The 21,199-nt window shown below is 34.1% G+C and overlaps 1 protein-coding gene across 2 annotated transcripts in view; it reads right to left on the bottom strand.

Moving 5' to 3' along the window:
• Positions 1-788: 788 nt before the first annotated feature.
• LOC127560292 (beta-1,4 N-acetylgalactosaminyltransferase 2-like) overlaps positions 789-21,199 on the bottom strand; it is a 50,034-nt gene continuing 29,623 nt past the window's right edge. For both annotated transcript variants that reach the window (XM_051994756.1, XM_051994755.1), the window contains 7 exons: positions 12,891-12,928; positions 12,361-12,541; positions 10,879-10,965; positions 8,802-8,989; positions 6,711-6,851; positions 3,864-4,083; positions 789-2,791 (listed from right to left, as the gene is read on the bottom strand). In XM_051994756.1, coding sequence (XP_051850716.1) covers positions 2,580-2,791; positions 3,864-4,083; positions 6,711-6,851; positions 8,802-8,989; positions 10,879-10,965; positions 12,361-12,541; positions 12,891-12,928 — 1,067 coding nt within the window. In that variant the 3' untranslated portion in view covers positions 789-2,579. The remainder of the gene's footprint in view (positions 2,792-3,863; positions 4,084-6,710; positions 6,852-8,801; positions 8,990-10,878; positions 10,966-12,360; positions 12,542-12,890; positions 12,929-21,199) is intronic.

The raw sequence follows: 21,199 nt of genomic DNA, 5'->3' as shown, positions 1-21,199 counted from the left end.
GCTGTATAAAATATTTTTGATACTTTATTTTCATATCACCTAGTTTTCTCACCATAACTTTTCCCTCACTCCCCTGCCCAAAGAGCCATTTCATAATAAAGAACAAAAAGAGAAAAAAATTCAATAAAACTAAACAAATAAAGAGATCTGATATTATATACAAATTTTCACACCCTTAATGCCCAATCTCTGTATAAAGTGAAGAGATATTTTTTCATACCACTATTTTAGGGACAAGTTTGAGCTTGAATATTGTAATTTCAACTTTCAATTTTGATTTTTGCTGTTATAATTATTACTTCTATGACTTTTGGGTTCATCACTTTAACCACTTTAACCACTTTAAAAGTCCCTGTTCCTTGTTCTTAAGAGTTTAGCATCCAGAACTGAGTATCTCCTTCTAAGATAGTAGAGGGGCTCTGTAGACAATTCTTTGAGGGAACAAGGCGGGGAAACTTTTTTAATTGGCCTAAGGACAAAGGTTTTTTAATTTTTTCAAAAGATCTTGGAAAAGCATGAGGACTTTATTTAATCTGAAAAAGCAATGGCAAATGAAAGTTTTTTAATTTAAAATTTTATTTAACACTTTCCCTCAGTTATATTTAAAACAATTTTTTTTGTATTTGAGTTCAGTTTCTCTCCTTTATTCCTACTCCCAATTAAGAAACCACATGTGAAATTATAAAAAACATTTTCATTAAAGTCATGTTGTAAAAGAAAACACAGACCTCTTACCCTAATGAAAAAAAACCCTCAGGAAAAATAAAGATTAAAGAGAGTGAGAGAGATAGATGGAAAGAGAATATGCTTTAATCTGTTTTCAAACACAATCATTTCCTTTTCTGGGTATGATTAGGATTTTTCATCACAAGTCCTTTAGAGCAGTTGTGGATCATTGTACTGTTGCAAATAGCCAAGTCATTTACAGCTGATCATCTGAGAATATAACTTTGCATAGAATACATTTCACTTTGCTTGAGTTCATGAAAAACTTCCCAGGTTTGTTTTTTTGCTCATCATTTCCCATAGAACAATAATATTCCATCACAAACACACACCAGAAGTGTCATTCCCCAAGTGATGAGCATACCCTCAAATTTTTGCCCTGAGAAGACAGCTGCTATAAATGTTTTTGTACATACAGGTCATTTTCCTTTTTAAAAAATCTTTTTTGATATTCACATCTAATAGTGGTGTTGTTAGATCAAAGGATACACATGAATTTTAGCTCTTTGGGTATAGAGGGTATCTTTTCATCATTTGTAAATTGGAGCATGGATCTTATTTTTTTAAATAAATTTGACTCAGTTCCCTTTATGTTTGAGAAATAAGCCCTTATCAGAGAAACTTGCTTCAAATTTTGTTTTACAGTTACTATTGTTAACTGCATTTCCCCCATTTATTCTCTCCTTTCATCCCTCCTCAAAAATATTTTGTTACTGACCACTCTCTTCACCAATATGATAGCTTTTCTTTATAATCCTACATATTTTCTTTTATGCATTTAAAAACATTAACCTGAAAAGGAATCTAGAGGCTTCACCATATTACCAGATGAGCCTATGAAACATGGAAAAGATTAAGGCCTTTGAGGTAGGTGATCTGGATGACAAATGGAGAATTCTTCCACTACCACTATACCAAGTCTAAATTTTGATCAATGATCATCACCCATTGTTAGCAAATTCTTTCTTCAGTTCTCTTAATCAGAATTGCAAAACAGAGTGACTTCCTGTGCTAAGAGAATTCTGCTACTTTATTTTGGAAATGATATCTTGGAAAATCAAAGTGATTTTGTATTAAAACCACATCTGGACTTGGGATCATTGAAAACTTTCAGCTGATTTTCTAAGAATATGCATAAAATTACTAATATCCTTTGAAGAAGAAGCCATTGCTTGAGACATTATTCAAATATGAAAAAATTATGTTTATAATATAAAATTATTGTAGCATCTCAAATTATGCGCAATAAATATTATATCTACTTCTATGCCAACATAATTGGTTTTTGGCATGTTGCAAACATGGGCCATGTAGCAGATATCCACTAATATTCTATTGCAGTTATTTCATATTTTTTAGAAAAGAATTCTTAGAACTTCTATTATGAATTACTGGTATTGAAGTATTATGGTTGAAATGTCAAGAATTCTATCAACAAGTCTGTTGTGGTTCAAATCAAAGAAAAAATAATTGTGATTTTGAGCAAATTTGATCCTATTCTTTCCCCTGTATAAAATGGGGTGGTAATGCTGTATACCTTATGGGATTTCTGTGGATAAAAAACTTTATAAATATTAAAGATCAATCTTTATTATCAATATTATTATTGTCATATTCTATGTTACCTTGACCACTGGTAGATTCATAATCCTAATGAATGATTGATCTTAATCCAATTGCCCTTTCTACCAAATCATCAATTCTATGGCTCCTTTTTTATTAATTAATCCATTTTTCTAGCAGTCAATGTGGGCCATTTGTGTTATTTCACTACTGATCTGTTCTATACTCTCTTAACTGGGGGTAAGGTATATGGAACAGTCTCATCAGCCCATTCCACATTAACCATAACCTCAAGCCTGAGTGTAGCAGTGGAGATGATTCTTAAAGTAGTGGAGAGACAACTTGAACTTGATCTGATCCTGAGTATTAGTTCGAAATTGTTTGTAAGTTTTTTCCAGGGCAGCTTGATTTGGGTCAGAAGCTTGGCTATGAGGCTGATGACTCACAACCACATTTGAGCATGATGCAACACGAAGACTCCCTAATCCATCGATGAAAAACTCTGTTAAGGAAGGGGAAACAGAGAAGATGCTGTGAATTTTGTGCCAGAGACCCCAGTGGTCCAGTTCCCAACCCATATTAACACTTGCTTTACCAGAGACCAATGCTGAATCCTGGGAAATAACTAATGATAAAGGTGAGACACAGTTCTGTCTGCAGGAATCTGTCATTCTGAGGGTCAGGCACAGCCTTTTAGTCTTACTCTTCCCGCCTTTGCGAATATAAGCTCCTAGACCGAATGTATTGCCTCTCCTCATTCTTTCCCTTCCTTCTCCTTTCCCACCTTTTCCCTTCACCCTTTCTCTTTCTTTCCTTCTGTGTCAAGAACTTCCTAGTTGGAAGGAAGAAGTAGGACATAAACCACTATGAGAAATGCAGACCTGGAGACAGAGATGAATAGGTAACTTCTACCTTGACAGAATACTATACATTACACCTGAGGAATGAGAAAGGGGTAAATGGAAATTGGATGGAAATGAAAAGTGAGCTTGGATGTGATGAGTCTAGGGAGGTCTTAAAGAAGGGTATGGGTTCAGAGGGGAGGGCTGGATATACTCCCACTTTTAAATGTTCTTTTTGAAATTCAATGCCCCAAACTAATATAATATTCCAGATGTGAATTGGTCAAAAAGGAGAATACAGAATATTCCAAGCTAGAAAATAGACATTGACAAGACTCAGAAAGAGAAAAGATAAAAAAGGGAAATGGAAAATCACAGGATAATAGATTTAGAGTTGGAAGGGACATTAGAAGTTATTTTCAACACTCTCCCCTTCAATAATTCAGATAAGAAAACTGAGGTATTGACAGGTTAAAAGCTTTCCCACGGTCACCTTGCTAGTAAGTGTCTGAGGTAGAATTTGAATCTAGGTTTTCCTGACATCAATTTGGTGACTTTTCTATAACATGACACTGCTTTAGCTTGAGTTGGAGTGTTTTTGAAAGCTACCTCTGTTTTGTAATAAAATATGATGGAAAAGATGCATCTCTTGGAAGTAGAACCAGTGCTTGAACATGGTTTAAGCTGATTTTAATCATGGCTATTCTTAGTTTCTCCATCCAGCCCCATTACCTGTGTGAGCCACTCTTTGTAGTCGGGGATCGAATCCAACTTTTTGGAGGCTCTCTGTATGAGCCAGGAAAAAATTCACAACACCACTGGTTATCACACAGCTGGGGAAGCCATCGAGGGTCTGGAAATAGCCCGACCTCTTGTGCATACAGTTCCCATCTTCACCTTGTTCCATCAGTAGCTTAAACTGGAACACATTCCCAGACACACTTCCGCCAACCTGAAACAGCGTGGGGAAGAGATCAGAGAAAATCTGCAGTGGGAAACTCTTGATTCACTAACCAGTTTACCTCTCTTGGGAAACCTCCTCATGTTTGTTTGTCTTTCTTTACATCTTCAGTTCTTTAGCAAAGTGCTAGCACATAATGAGAGGTTAACAAATGTTTGTTGATTTATCAGCTTGTACAATGCTAGCTTGACCACATCCTCAGTATCATTTGGGCTCATCTCCCTTCTATTATATTAAAATAGCATTAGTGATTCCATTTTGTCTTTATGCACCAATTTGTGAAACTGAGTTTTAACAGCTTGCAAGTCACCTGATATTGGAGAAGTCAAAGTTACTTGCCTTTTCAAAAGTCACTTGACTTAAAGAATATCACAAAACTAACCTTTCCCCCTTAATCTCAAGGTCTCCCATTCCCCTCCACCAATAAAAAATTGGGTTATCTCCATCCCTATATTCTTCATTCCCTTCAAATTGTATATTAACTTACAGAAACCAACGGTCAATAACCTTGGTGGACTAAGAGAGCCTTGGACCTTATTATTTCTGCAAATGTATGTGTTGCTAAAGGCAATTTACCTGAATTGTTTTTTGGGGAATGGAAGGCATATGGCTGTTGCATTTGGAGTATACATCATCATTGTTTTCATATTTTGAACTAAAAAATTAATCAGGAAGAAGCGGTGGAAACTTTTTGACATATTTGAGATAAGCCCTCTACAAGTTTACCAAATTGCTACAATGTGAAAAGTGGGAGGGAATGATACAATTACGACTCTGGTTGCCACTAAATTATGGAGGGCTTTATTCATTGGCCCTTCACAATGTTGTGTGTTGGAAGGTATTCAGTGTACTGGATTGCATTTTGTATACCTGAGACTGTGGTAATATCATCATCATCATTATCATCATCAGCATCATCATCATCATCACTAGCATTTTTATAAAGCTTTGAGGTTTGTAAAATGCTCGACAAATACCTCATTTTATCCTTACAGTTTTATTCTGGAAGTTAGGTGCTCTCATCATTTGTATTTTACATATAAAGAAACTGAGGCAGCGAGAGTTTAAGTTACTTGTCCAGGATCTCCCAGATAGTATTTGAGGCTAGTCCTCCTGACTACAGATACAGTGCTCTGTGCTCTACCTAGCTACCAACATTGCTAATGATCCATTGCTTCCACTGTTAAACTCTATTATGATCTTTCTGTGGCAACATCTGTTTCAATATTGAAAGAGATATTACACTATGCTCCCTATATTGATTCCCTTGACCATTCCTCAGTAAATGTTCCAAAATTTTTGCACTCCTTTTGCCTCTAACTTTATTCTTCTCCACCCTACACACATTTTTTAAAGCAATGATTTAACCTTTATTTTAATTAGAAGATTGAACTGTATTTTATTACCTCTCTGAGCTTCCTTCCCTTGTCTATTCCTTGAAACAAATATTCTTTACTCAAGGACCTGGAACTTATTTAAAAAATATTTTGATAATTCCTTCAGCATAATTGATTCCCCTTATAATTCTATTTATTTTAATTTATGCATTCAAAATAATTATTCTTAGATTTTACCCTATTTCTTCCCCTTTTCTTCTTTTTTTTCTTTCTAATTATAGATATATGTCCTCACTAACTTGGATACCTCTATTAGAACCTATAATGCCATTCCTTACAAATCTTGTATGTTCAAGTGTTCCTTTCTTTTGACCATTATAACCCACCCAACTATTGTTCTCTTTCTCCCCTTCTTCACTGGAGCAAATCCTGGGGCAGAGTTGACCTGAATGCAGCGAGTACCTCAAATATGTTGCATACCTTCATACTTAACTGATCCCAGACTTCACTAACTTACCTTGACCATTAGGCGTGTCCATGGTTACTGGACTTCTCCCCTGTTGTTGTGTGTCTACTCTTTGTCCTTAATCTACTCTCTTTTACCTCTTTCTTGAGGATTAATATTCAAATCAACATTTTTCAATACTATTCTGAAAATCATAAAAGTCTACTTCTTTATGGCCAGATTGTCTATGCTGAAACTGATTACTTTTTCTTGCCCCCTTATTTTCATCCATGTCAGCCCTATTCCTATTTTCTCTACTTTTCTATTATGTCCTCTGAACTCACATTTTTATTGTTAACAAAATGTCCTTTACACTATACTTGTGCCTTTCCTTGAAAAATTCTCTGTATATAATTATATTTGCATATTATTTTTCTTCCAAATAACATGCAAAGTCCTTGAGACCAGGAACTATTTTGTTTTGTCTTTGAATTTCAAGAATCTTGAACAGTACCTGGCACAGTAGATATTTGATAAATGCTTATTGACTTGAAATGCATTTATCCATATCCCATTCAGGTGAGATAGGTAGGGCAGAAGCATTATTGTTCCACTTTAGGGATTCGACAACTGAGACAAAAAAAGATTAAATTACTCTCTCAAGATCTCAAGATGATTTAATTATATCATTGAAAGTCATACCCAGTTCTTCTGAATATACCTTCAGTCTAGGGTTTTTACCACTAAGTCAAAGCTAGCTGAGTCTACCCACCCTCCACATGCAGACTTCACAGACTTGAGGGGTAGTGGGGAATGAAATAGTAAATATTTCTTACCACATCCATCTCTGTTTTCTCTAGGACATCTACCAGTGCCTCAATCTTGGTTGCTTTTGTGAAAAGAAAGTCATCATCCACCCACAGGACATATTTTGTGCTGACCTGAGACACAGCCAAATTCCTGCCAGCAAACCAACCCTGTGAAGGAGAGGATACATGAATCAAAAACTCAGAAAAGTCTGGAATGATGGTTGCAGAGTTTGGATACTGGACATTGGCTGAGCTGGAAAAAGAATCATAAGATCAGAGATGTAGAGCTGGAAGGAACCTTAGAAGATATCTAGCCCAACCCAAGTATAGATAGCTATATGAACATAAACAAAACACTTTTGATCAAAAAAGGCAAGATTTAAATAATTGGAGAAATAATCATTGTTCATAGGTAAAGTGAATATAATAAAAATGACAACTTTACTAATCTATTTACTCAATGCTATCCCAATTAAATTACTAAAAATCATTTTACTCAGTCAGAAAAAATGACAAAATTCATTTGGAAGAACAAAAGTCAAAAATTTCAAAGAAACTAAGAGGAAAAAATATAAAGAAAGAAGATTCAGCAATACCAGCTCTTAAACTATTTTATAAGATAAGAACATTGTTAAAAATATAAAATAGATAATTTCACTCATTTTAACTGAAAAAATTTCCTATATAAATAAAACTAATGTAGCCAAGATTAGAGGGAAAGCAGAAAATTGGGAAAAGATTTCGATAGACAATCTCTCAGATAGTATATGATTGTGATGATCTCTTATTCTGATATAAGAAATGATGAGCTGGTTGATTTAGAAAAAACATGGAAAGACTTGGACCACTTCCAGACAAAAAACTGACAAGTAGAAATATGCACAGTGTAACATGCATATGCGTATACATGTATACATGTGCACACATGTATGTATATACAATAATATATGTACACATACACATATGTACACGTACGTGTGTGTATCGCCACAGAACAAAAGAAAGCCTAGAAGAAAGCACAGAAAAGCTGGATTGCTTAAATGAATTCTATAGGAACTCTAAGATTAGCCACATTATTAATGCCAATTCGGGAATGATTTTTTTCCCCTCAATAGTATTTTATTTTTCTAAATACATGTAAATACTTTTCAATATTCATTTTTGTTAGATTTTGTGTTCCAATTTTTTTTCTCCCTCCTTCCCTTACCTATCCCCTCCCCAAGACAATAAGCAATATGGTATAGATTATATATATACATACATACAGTATTCTAAAGCATATTTGTCAATTTGTGCAAGAAAAATCATACCAAAAAGGGGAAAAAAAAACACGAAAAAGAAAAATCAAACAAACAAACAGAAAGATGAAAATATTATGTTGTATTCCACATTCAGTCTCCATAATTCTATCTCTGGATGCAGATGGCATTTTCTATCCCAAGTCTAAGGATCACCATATTGCTGAAAAGAGTTAGGCCTATCATAGTTGATCATCACATTGTTTTACTGTTACTTTGTACAAAGTTCTCCTAGTTCTGCTCACTTTACTCAGCATCAGTTCATGGAAGTCTCCCTAGGCTTTTGTGAAATCAGTCTATTCATTTTTTAAATAGAGCTATAATATTCCATTACATTCATATACCATAACTTATTCACCTATTCCCCAATTGATTGGCTCATTTTTCCATTCAATTTCTTATTCCTTACCACTATAAAAAAATCTGCTACAAACATTTTTGTATATGTGGATCCTTTTTCCTCTTCTATAATTTCTTTGGGTTATAGACCCAGTAGGGCTGGATCAAAGGATATGCACAGTTTTATAGCCCTTTGGACATAATTTCAAAATGCTCTCCAGAATGGTTGGATCATTTCACATTTCACAACAATGCATTAGAGTTTGGGCATGATGTTTACTCGGTTTATGAAGGGTAGGCAGAGGGAGAAAAGAGCCAGTTCTCAGGGTTAGAAACAATCTTCAACACTTTCTATCCTCATAACTTTAACCTTGTATCTTGTTATAAAAGCAGGTATATTATCCCCTAACTATGGTAAGATTTGGTGCTGTAGCTCTCCTGCCTCTTGGGGATTTCAGGGTCTGGTGTCTTGGATCTGTACCTTCCCAAAGGGCATGATATAATGCTCCACATAATTATCATTGATCTTCTCTGGCTTTTCACTGTCATCAGCCACAATCACCGTCACATCTGGGTAAAATTCTCGGATACTCTTAAGTAAAATCTGGAGTTTGTGGGGACGGAGGAAAGTCTTAGTAGCAATGGTCACCAGATTCTTGAGTTTCCTCTCTGGAGAATGAGAAAGAGAGTTCATTGTGTTTTCTTATTCCTCTGCTGCACATCTCTTCAATAACCCCCATACTTCCATGAAAGGCCATTGAATTTGGCCTTTGTCACACAATATTCTATGTCCTACCTCCATACCTTTGCTTTGGCTATCTATGCCTAGAATATCCTCCTTATTCACTTAAGTTTTTTAGAATCACTAATTTTCTTCAAAACTCAGGTCAAGTATGATCTTACACCTGAGACTTTTTCAAATTTCCCATTAGAATATAAACTCTTGAAGAATCAAAATTTTTTGTATTTTAATCACCTAATGCCTACCATAGTGCTTAGTATACAGTAGAAGTTTAATAAAAACTTGCTGATTTTCCTCTGTCTGCAAGTGGTTCCCCCATATTTACTCCATTTACATATTTACAGATTGCTGCTCATCTTCTGTTTTATTATTTTATTTATTAATCTATTGTCTCTACTCTGCTAGATAGTGAAGGTTACAAAAGCAAAAAAGGAAATAATCTCTACCTTCAAGGAACTTACATTCAGAACATACATGAATATATCATGCAGAGTAAAGGAAACATGGGAGAGCTCAGATTTATTTGAAGAAAGAAATAACATTAACATGTGGGACATTCAGAGAAAGCACCAGTTAAGGTTCTCTCAGAGACTGTCTCTTTGAGGAAAAAATCATATTTACTTTTAATCATTTTACAGTTATTTATCTGTGCACATGTTTGCTCCTCTATCCCCCCCCCCAAAAAAAAAAAGAGAAGAAGAAGAAGAAGAATGGAAGATCCTTGAGAAGAGGGACTGTTTCATTTGTCTTTATATCCCCAGTGTCTGACACATAGTAGGTGCTTATGAAATCACTGATTTCATAATTGATTGATTGGACTTGGATTCAAGAGATAATTCTAGTACCAGCTCTCTTAATTATTAGGTGTATGACCTTCATCACAGTACTTAAGATCTCTAGAGGTCAGTTTGTAGTTATAAAATGAGGGGTTTGAATTAGAAGATATCTAAGGTACCTTCCTTCCATATATAAATCCTATATTATTGTGTCCTTTCTTAGTCTGGAAATAATGCTTTTGTTAATGATGCATACTTATGATGACCAGTCTTGGTCTGGGAGAAGAAATGAGAAAATGTATCCCTTTTCTTTTTTTTGAAGAGGTGGAAGATTGTGGATTTCAAGTCAATAAGCATTTATTAAACACTCATTAGATGTCAGTCACCTGTGTTAAGCAGGTGAGGGGGATACAAAGAAAGAGAAATCTTACTTCTCCCCCCCAAAATAAATCCAGTTCCTGCTTTTAAGGATCTGACTATCCCTATCTCATAGATACTCCTTCTTAATTGACTTTTGCAACTATTCTCTGTGGGTTGTCCCCTTGACTTTCTGACCATTCACCATTCTCCTTTGCTGAAAACACAAACAGCACGCTACACATACTAACTCATCTGATCCCCACCACAACTGTGGGAGGTTCGTACTATTATTTTTACAGATAAGGAAACAGGCACAGAGAATTGTCAAAAGTTAAACAGCAAGAAAGTGTTTGAGGTAGGTTTTGAACTCAGGTCTTCTTGACTTCAGCTCTAGGTACTCTATTTTTTGTATTATAGCTTTTTATTTACAAGATATATGCATGGGTAATTTTTCACCATCGACAATTGCAAAACCTTTTTTCTTTTTGTGCTTTTGTAACCGCTACCATCCTGAAGAGTGGGAGATGAATAGATTAATGAGTGAAATAATAAAGCGGAAGATGAGCAGCAGCTTGTAAATGAGTTTAGATATTTAAACCACATGAATTAGAATATTTCTAAGCCACTTCTGGGGTGTTACTCTATATATTTCCATGGAGTTAAAGGGACAAAGGACTTACCTGGTCCAGGGTCAAACAACTTGGGGATGATAGGCTGGTTAATATTCACAGGAAACTTAGCCACTGAGCCCCCAAACTCAATACTCACTGAAAGGAGAAAGAGAAAGTCAGTGTCTCTTTCTTTAGCTTTGGGAGCAGCATCCTTTTACTCTATCTCAAAGAAATCCGATTGATAAGGGAACAGAAGATAGAAAGATCGAGTTCATGTCTGGAATTCAGGACTTCTGGCTTCACTGCCTTATTTGTCTTATGACCTTGAGAAGATGGCTTAATTTCTATAGATCTCTGCTTCCCTCCCTGCATAGATCATGGCAGAATAATCTCTTTCTTGCTCATGCCTATAATTGTTCCTTTTTTTTTTCCCCTGGGGCAAATGGGGTCAAGTGACTTGAGCAGGGTCACACAGCCAGGAAATGTTAAATGTCTGAGGCCAGATTTGAATTCAGGTCCCTGACTTCCAGACTGGTGATTTATCCACTGCACCACCTAGCTGCCCTTACAATTGTTCTTGTACATCATTCTGTTTATATCTGTTTTTCTGTCTATCAGATTGGGATCATTTGGAGGCAACAAACTCTTTCTCAGCATAATATTGTGTTCAATAAAAGGTGTGGACAAATTTCATACCTTCTCTCTCCCTCCAAAATTATAACTAATATAACAGCTGTTTAAATATTCTATGGAAAAAAACATGAAAATTTAGGACATCATAAGTGAATTTAAGAAACATTGTTGCGCAATAGATATCCAACTTCAGGAATTCTTAGAAATTCTGGGAAAACACCTAGGTTTAAATATTGTTTCTGACACTTTCTAACTTGTGACCTTGGAGAAGTACTTAATGTCTTAATTCTTCTCTTTTAAAAAATTTTTATTTAATATTTTTATTGTTTTCCAGTTACATATAAAACATTTTTTTTACATTTTACTTTTTGGTTATACATGTACATTAATTTTTTTTAAATTCACATTTATGAATCATGTTGGGAGAGAAAAATCAGAATGAAAGGGAAAAACCATGAAAGAAAAAAAAAACCAGAAGAAAAAGAAAAAAGAAAAAAAAGAAAAAATTAGCATGTGTTGATTTAGTCAGTCTCTATTCAGATAACTTTCAAAACCTATGTCATAGAAGAAGTTCTATGAAATCACAGATGTGGGTCAAAGATTAGAGAGCACTGTAATATACTAGGGGTCAAACAGAAAGATGGAAAAAATTTCCCCTTCCTCTTTGGCAGATCTTTGCAGACATCACACTTCCTCTCTAGAGTTTGAGCTGTGAGCACCGCACTGTGTAGACCACATTAAGTAGAAAGAGCCAATTGCAGAACATCTGTAGCATGACCCAAGAGCAAAAGAATATCCATTTTCTCTCTCTACTACGTAGAATGATATTTTTTCCTTCAAGGAGATACTCTCTGAGAGAGTCCTAACTGGTGCCTTTTCTTTCCCAAATGATTCTGGGATCAAGTGAGGGGATCTCACCAATGTCCACAGCTCCTGACTGGTAGACAGTGCTTGTGTACGTCAAATGCTGCAGGATGAAATTCAGGCGATTTTGGGAAGTGGTCAATATGGTCAGATGCTTTTCTCCTCTACCCAGCACTTCATTGTCTGGGGTGTCAGAAAGAGTGTTCAAGGTCCCTAATAAGGCCTTCAGGGTGACCTGGGGTGGGGGTGAGGAAACAGATGTTAAATTTGATTGTTGGACAATATTCTTCCAAAGAAATGGATAAATATCCAAGGTGTTCTTATAGTGGGAGTTGCAGGATACAGAGAAGATTGGAGGCTGGAAATTGCTGTTCCCCATCCCCCACCCACTGAAAACATAGATATATAATGTTTTCTGAATCTTCAAAGCTACTTGGTTCATATCTGAATAGTCAACCTGGGATTTGGCTTTCTTTACTGATGAAGCTGGTAAGAAGGTGATAAAATGGAACATGGGAAGAGGACAAGACATGAAAAGATGAAAGAGTTTAGTGCTATAAGAGGAGGAAGGAAATGATACTGACCTTGTATAATGGTACTTTGGTTCCATTAAACTGCAGGCCTTGAAAACACAGAAAAGGAGAAAGAGATATCAAAATGCATACCAGTGGTTTTTCAGATGGTTTTTAGTTCCACTCAAAGTTAAACAGGGGTGATATTGAATGATGCACAGGACCAAGCATTTCTCTGACTGCATACAAAACTTCTCATTCTTTCAATATATCCTATACTTCCTATATCCTTGCTCCTTCAATCTGGAATGTCTTCACTATCTCAATGAATATAAAAATTCTGCTCATTTTCCAAGACTTCCCCCACCCCAAGCTTTAAGCACTACAGATTTTGGTGTAGAAGGCAGAGAAAGATTTTGCATAAGAAAAAAAGAGAATCACTGTGAAATTTGGGGCCTTGGCTGCTATATGAAAGACGTTTAATTTGAAGGAATCCAATGGATTGCTAGGATAAGTATGAAGATTATTACATCTTAATTTGTGCACTAAGATCAAAAGAGACACTGTATGGGATCTGAATGGTAGCACTATAAGCATCTGGAGTTGTAATGATAAAGCCCTGTATTAAATATAAAATTCTGTATTATGTCTAAATGCTAATTTTCTGGTTTTGTTTTATTTATTTAATATTTTCCCCAGTTAGATCCAAAACAAAACAAAAATCTTTTACATGTTTCTAAAATTTTTGAATTCTAGATTCTCTTCCTTATCCCCACTCACAATTAAGAAACAACTTGTGAAGTTATGCAAAACACTTTCAAAAAAGTCAAGTTGTGGGAAAAAACCATAAATCTCCCACCCTAATAAAAATAAAAACCCTCAAGAAAAATTAAGTTAAAAAAAAGAGAAAGAGAAAATCTTCAGTCTATATTCAGATACAATCAGTTCCTTCTCTGGGTATGGACAGGATTTTTCATCATAAACCCTTCAGAATAGTCCTGGATAATTGTACTACTGAGAATAGCAAAGTCATTCACAACTGGTCATCCTGGCACATTGCTGTTACTTTATATACAGTACATTTCACTTTGCTTGAGTTCATGGAGGACTTTCCTGATTTTTTTCCTCCTGAGAGCATCCCGCTCATCATTTTCCATGAAACAATAATATTCAATCATAAACACACATCACAGTTTAATGAACCATCCCCAAACAATAACCATCCCCATAATCTCCGATTTTCCTGAGAAGAGAGCTGCTGTGAATATTTTTTGTAGGTATAAGTCAAAATGCTAAATTTCTGAATTCTCTGTGGTTACTGCAGAGGAAAAGAGGGCTTTGGATGATATTCAAAAGGACTTGTGGGAGGTGGGTAAAGAGGAGGGATAAGGGGTGGGTGTTGGTTAAGGAGAGTGAACCACTGGTATGTTTATAGGCAATAAAGACAAAGTGATTCTCTGCTTAATAGTGGGAAAATAATTATGAGACTAAAAGGAATGTGATACAGGTAAAGATTTCCCGGCAAAATGCTAGGAGAAACTGGGGAAGAATGCTATGAGAAACTTAGGGAGAAAAAGAAAGTTCTCGTGGAAGAGATAGCACTCAGGTAGAGATGAGAGAAGAATTTATTTCAGACATGGGAGAAAGTGTGAAGAAAGACCTGGAGAAGGTAAAGGGAGAACAAAGGTTGGAACAAGGAGCAGGAAAGTTTCATAGCCTGCTTTGGCTGTATTGTAGAGCTCATCAATGGAAATTTAGTAGGGATTAAGGCTGGAAAGGTTTGTTGGATTTTAGCCTCAAATGCCAGATCAAGATGTTGTGAGATGGGGGTAGTAGGAATGCTAACATTTTAAGTTAGGCCAAGGAAAATTTTTTGAAGGTTTCTGTGGTGAGAAGAGAGAATTATACAGAGAACAATTATAAGGACAGATTAGATGGTAGGTAGACAGATCATTTAGAATATAATATGCTAAGCAAGAAGAGTTGAGAACCTAAACTAAGGTGATTGTAATGGAAGTGAAAATGACAGGATGGATCTGAGAAACATTTCAGAGACAGACTTAACAGCACCAGAACATTGATTGGGGAAGGAGGAGAGAGAGATAAGCAGCAAAGAAGACTAAAATTATGAGTTTGAGAATGTTGAGGTGATGGTATCCTTTGGACCTTTAGCAAAAACAAAACAAAACAAAAAACAAAAAACTGTAGGTTTAGAGGTACCAAAAGGTAAAGAAAGCTTCTAGATGCAAAAATGGACATTTCCTATACTAGGAAGAGTGAAAAGCTGTAATACACAGGAAGAAGCCAAGACAATGAGCTGCCTTGAGGGCATAGAGTGCACTTTCAATTTTCTCTAGCCTCTCACCTACATAAGATTCCCAAAGGAGCTTGAGAGGTGAAAAATACTTGTCATTCTAAAGAAGCAAAGAGTCACAGAGGTAAAAAGCTTTTAAGAGAAATAACTTCTCCAAAAGCACCAGTAAAAAAAAAAGCACCTATTTTTTGCCAAGAAGTGATTAACAACCCAAGAGCTTGAGATCTGAGGGAGTTGAAAGGAAAGATTTTTCCCCCCAACTCTTAAGTTAAGAACTGTTGCTTTAGCTGAAAAAAGCTTCTGTTATGCTCCAGTTGAAAAGAGTGAGATATTCCTGTCCAGGACAGATAAGTGGTATAGTAGATAGAGCAGTGACCCTGGACCCAAGAGGAGCTGTAGTTGCTTAGATACTTATTAGTTTGTGTGACCCTGGCCAAGTCACTTAATCCTACTTTGTCTTGGTTTCTTCATCTGTCAAATGAACTGAAGAAGGAAATAGCAAACCGTTCCAGTATCTTTGCCAAGAAAACTCAACAACTCTCTTTTTCTGGTTGAAGATAGGAGTAGATCAATTTGAAATTTGTGGATAGAGAAGAACCTCAGAGACAGAACCTTAGCCTTCTCCCTTATTTAATGAGTGACATGAGGAGTGACATAAGAAGTAATGAGAGAAGTAGGAGGTGGACCTTGGTAGTGAAATATTACAGAACTCAGTGGAAGAGAAAATACTGATAAGACTATCAAACGAGGCAGAGAAATCAAACAGAATGAGGATTGAAAAAAAATCCTTAAAAAAGCTAAATTGGATTTGGCAAAAAGGAAATTAGTGATCTCAGATCACTTTTAGTGATAAAAATAGAAATCAAATTGCAGAGGGTTGAGGTATAAGAAGGTAGTGAAATCTTCCTGGCTCTATTTCCCCTATACTGAGAAGCAGTATAGAATAGTAGAAAGAGTATTGACTTTAAAATCATAGGACTTGGGTTCAAATTATCCTTCTGATTTCCCTGGGTTTTAATTCTATGATTTGTAAACTGAATCGATTGGACTAGATGAGCACTTTACAATTCTAAATCGATAATTCTTGGATTCCCTATTCAAATTTATTTTTAAATAATGTTCTTTGTTTAGAATATAAACAGAAATTGCAGCTTACTAGCAGAAAAGTTCATGTTTTCTCTTTGGAGAGGCAAAAAAGGAATTAATGGTGTAAGTTTTATAAGAGACAAGCTCAATTATGAGTATTCCTACTACTTCCATCCTACTAACACTGGAATGATTCGAAGGCAAAAAGGAACATAGTTTCATGAGACATTTGGTCATTTCAAATTTTGTGGAAAATTAGTGGAAAGAGGTTGGGAAGAGAGGGAATTATTACTTATACAGGGGTCAGAAGCAAAGCAGACTTGAGGAGGGACAGGATTGTGAGAGAGAGAGAGAGAGAGAAACACAGAGAGACAGAGACAGAGACAGAGACAGACACAGACACAGACACAGACACAGACAGAAAGAAAGGATAAATAGGAAAAATTAGGATGAAGGGAAATACACAGTAATTATGACTCTGAAAGTAACTGGGATGAACTCACTCATAAAATGAAAATGTATAGCAGAAAGGATTAAAAACCAGAATCAAACAATATGGGGTTTATAACGAACAACTTGAAACAGAGACACAGAACGAAAATAATAAGCTGGAGTAGAGTCTATTATGTTTCAACTAAGATTGAAAAAAAGAAAAAGCAGGAATAATAATCATGATCACAAATAAAACATAAGCAAAAATAGACCTAATTAAAAGATATGAGTAGCAAAACTACATTTTGCTAAAAAAAAAAAAGTCATAAACAATGAAATAAAATCAATCCTAAACATCTATACAACAAATGGCATAACATTCCCATTCTTAAAGAAAAAGTTAAATGAATTATAGGAGGGAATATACAGTAAAACTATATTAGTGGGAGACTGCAACTTTCTTCTCTCATAATTAGATAAGTCTAATTATAAAATAAACAACAAAGAAGTTAAGAAGATGAATAGAATTTTAGAAAAGTTAGAAATGATAGATCTCTGGGAAAAATTAAATCAAAATAGAAAGGATTAGATCTTGACCATGTATTAGGGCATAAAAAATCTCAGAACCAAATACAGAAAAGCAGAAATATTAAATGCATCTTTTTCAGATCATAATGCAATAAAACTACAATCAACAAAAAATCATGGAAAAATAGATTAAAAATTTATTGGAAAGTAAATAATCTAATACTTTCTGAGTAATTCAAAGAAAAAAATCATAAAATATTTAGTAGTTTCATTACAGAGAATGATAACATACAAAATGAAACAATATGCCAAAATTTATGAGATGTAGCCAAAGCAGTACTTCAGGTAAAACTTATATTTTTAAAAGATTACATAAATAAAATAGAGAAAATTTTGATCAATGATTTGAGATGCAACTAAAAATAACTAAAGAACAAATTAAACATTACCAATTAAATACCACATTAGAAATCCTAAAAATGCAAAGAGAGATTAATAAATTGAAAGTAAGAAAAACATTGAACCAATTTTTTAAAAATTGGAATTGGTTTTATTTTTTAAAAACTCTACAAAACCAATAAACCATTGATTAATTTGCTTTTAAAAAATAAAGAAGAAAAATAAATTACTATTATCAAAATTATATTTTATATTTAAATTTAAAATAAATTAATGCATTTAAAAGGAGGAAATAGAATACTTCTTAGAAAAAGAAATTGGACAAGACATAAAATAAATTTTCTTTCTATGGAAAAAAAATCCACAGGACCAGATGGATCGATAATTAATTCTGTCAGACACTTAAAGGACAATTACTTCCAATAACATATAAACTATTTGGAAACATAGGCAAAGAAGTAATTCTAACAAATTCCTTTTGTGACACAAATATAATGTCAACACCTAACCAGGAAAAACAAAAACAGAGAAAGAAAACCACAGAATAATTTCCCTAATGAATATTGTTGTAAAAAATTTTAATAGCACTAGATCACAATAGATAGAGATAATATCTAGCGCAATAGATATTAGATAAATAAAGATAATAGCATAAGATTACAAAGATCATAACTATAATCAAATAAGATATGTACCAGGAATGCAATACTGGCTCAATATTAGGAAAACTATCAGTTTAATTGATTATATCAATAACAAAACCAATAGTAATCATATAACTATCTCTACAGATGTAGAAAAAACTTTTGATGACATAAAACATTTTTTCTTGTTAAAAAGACAAACAAAGAAACAAAAACTAGAAAGCATAGGAATTAAATAGAACTTTCCTTAACATAATAAGTAATATCTATCTAAATCATCAGCCAGCATTAGCTGGTAATGGGAATAAGTAGAAGCCTTCCCAGTAAGACCTGGGATGAAAGAAGCATGTCTATTAGCAGTACTATTATTCAGTATTGTACTAGAAATGTTAGCTTTAGTAATAAGAAGAGAAAAAGAAGAAACTGAAAGAATTAGAATAGGCAATGAGGAAACAAAACTATCACTCTTTGCAGATGATTGGTGCTTGAAGAATTTTTAAATATCAACTAAAACTAATTGTGGCAATTTTAGCAAAGTTGTAAATCCACATAAACAATTAACATTTAACAATTAACAGTTTTACATATTACCAACAAAGTTCAGGAACAAGAGATAGAGAAATTCCATTTAAAATAATTGTAGAAAATATAAATTATTTCAGAGTTTATCAAAGACAAACTCAAGAACTATATGAACATAATTACAAAACACTTTTCACATAAACAAAGTCAGATCTATACAATTGAAAAATATTAATAGCTTATGGATTGTTATTTATTCACTTCAATTGGGTCTGTCTTTTCATGACTCTATTTGGAGTTTTCTCAGCAAAGATACTGGAGTGGCTTGCCACTTTCTTTTTTAGCCCATTTTATAGATTAGGAAAATGAGGCAAATAGGGTTAAGTGCCTAGGGTTACACAGCTAGTAGGTGTCTGAGGCCAGATTTGAACTGAGGTCTTCCTGATTCCGGCCTTGGCAATATACCCATTATGCCATGTTGCCACCTTTACTCATCTATAGGCTGAGTCAATACAATAAAAACAATAATTCTATCTAAATTAATGTTGCTTATTTAGTGCCATTCTAACCAATCTACAAAAATATTATATTGAGCTTTAAAATAATAAGAAAATTCATTTGGAAGAATAAAAAGTCAAGAACATAAAGGAAATCAGTGAAAAGATGTGAAGAAAAGTGTCCTAGCCATACCATATTTCTAATTGTATTATAAAATAGCAATCATCAAAACAAGCTGGTACTCAGTAAGAAATAGAATAGTAGTTTGGTGAAATAGATTAAGTACATAGGTACAGAACATTACATAGTAGTACATAGTAGTAAGTGACCATAGTAATTTAGTGTTTGATAAATGCAAAGATCTAAGCTTTTTAGACAAGAACTCATTATTTGACAAAACTTTTGGGAAAACTGGAGAGCAGTTTGATAGAAGATATAGAACAACATCTCACACTGTTTGCCAAGGTAAGTCAAAATAGATATATGATTTAGACATAAAATGGGACATCACACGCAAATTAAGGGAGAATGGAATAGTTTACCTGTCAGATAAAGAGAAAAATTCTGACCAAAAGAAGAAATAGAAAGTACTACTTGGATACAAAAATGAATAATTTGGTTACATAAACAAAACCAATACAGCCAAGACTAGAAGAAAAACAGAAAATTGAGAGGGATGGGGCAGTTGAGAGAGGAGGAAATTTAAAGCAAGTTTCTTTAATAAAAGTCTCATTTCTCTTAAAAAATATTTTCATATCACTTTTTTAGTAACTACAAATCAATTATGTACAACTTGTTATTTCTTTTAAACATATAGTAAAGTTATTGTATAGCTTTCTTTTTTCCTTCTCTCCCCTCACCCTGTAGATGATTGCCATCAGATACAAATATGTCTATGCATATAAAACCATTCTATATGTACTTCTATTTATCAATTCTTTCTCTGGATGCAAATAACATCTTCTTTCCTATATTTTTTGTAGTTATAATAGTCAAAATGACTTTGTCACTCAAAATTGTTCTAAAAACCAATATTGTTGTTACTGTAAATAGCACTCTCTTGGTTCTGCTCATTTCACTCTTTAATATTTTGTGCATGTATATTCATGTTTTTCTGAGACCATTGGACAATAGAGTCAAATTTATAAGAATACAAATCATTTTCCAAATGATAAATAGTTAAAAGATATGAACAGGCAGTTTTCAGATCAAGAAATCAAAACTATAATCATATGAAAAAATGCTCTGAATCACTACTGATTAGAGAAATGAAAATAAAAACAACTCTGAGGTATCACCATCATGTTAGTTAATATGACAGAAAAGAAAAATGACAAATGTTGGAGGGGATATGGGAAAATAGGGACACTAAAGCACTTCTGGTGGAATTATAAACTAATCCAAGCATTCTTGAGAGCAGTTTGTTATTATAACCAAAGACTACCTTTTACCCAGTAATATCCCAAATTGATACCAGGTCTATATTTCAAAGAAATATAAGAAAAAGGATCTACGCATACAAAAATATTTACAGCAGCTCTTTTTTGTGATACCAAAGAATTGATGTCCATCAAATGGGTAATGGCTGAGTAAGTTGTGATATATCATTGTGATGGAATACTATTGTGCTACAAGAAATGATGCTATTAGAAAATGTTTGAAAGATTTACATGAACTAATGCAAAGTGAAGTGAGCAGATCCAGGAGAACACCATATATAGTTAACAGCAGGATTATATGAAGTTAAATGTAAATGATTTAGCTATTTTCAGCAGTACAATAATCTAAGACAATTCCAAAGGGCCTATGATGAAAAATGCTATCCACCTCCAGTGAAAGAATTGATAGAGTCAAAATACAATTTGAAATGTATCTTTTAAACTTTATTTTTTCTTGGTTTATTTTTCTTTGTTCCTTTGCAATTATGACTAATATGGAAATGTTTTGCATGACTATAC

This window comes from Antechinus flavipes, chromosome 4 (assembly GCF_016432865.1).
Source record: "Antechinus flavipes isolate AdamAnt ecotype Samford, QLD, Australia chromosome 4, AdamAnt_v2, whole genome shotgun sequence".
NCBI lineage: Eukaryota > Metazoa > Chordata > Mammalia > Dasyuromorphia > Dasyuridae > Antechinus > Antechinus flavipes.
The sequence above is the reverse complement of the archived record's forward strand: the minus strand, read 5'-3'. Positions and strand labels throughout refer to the sequence as shown.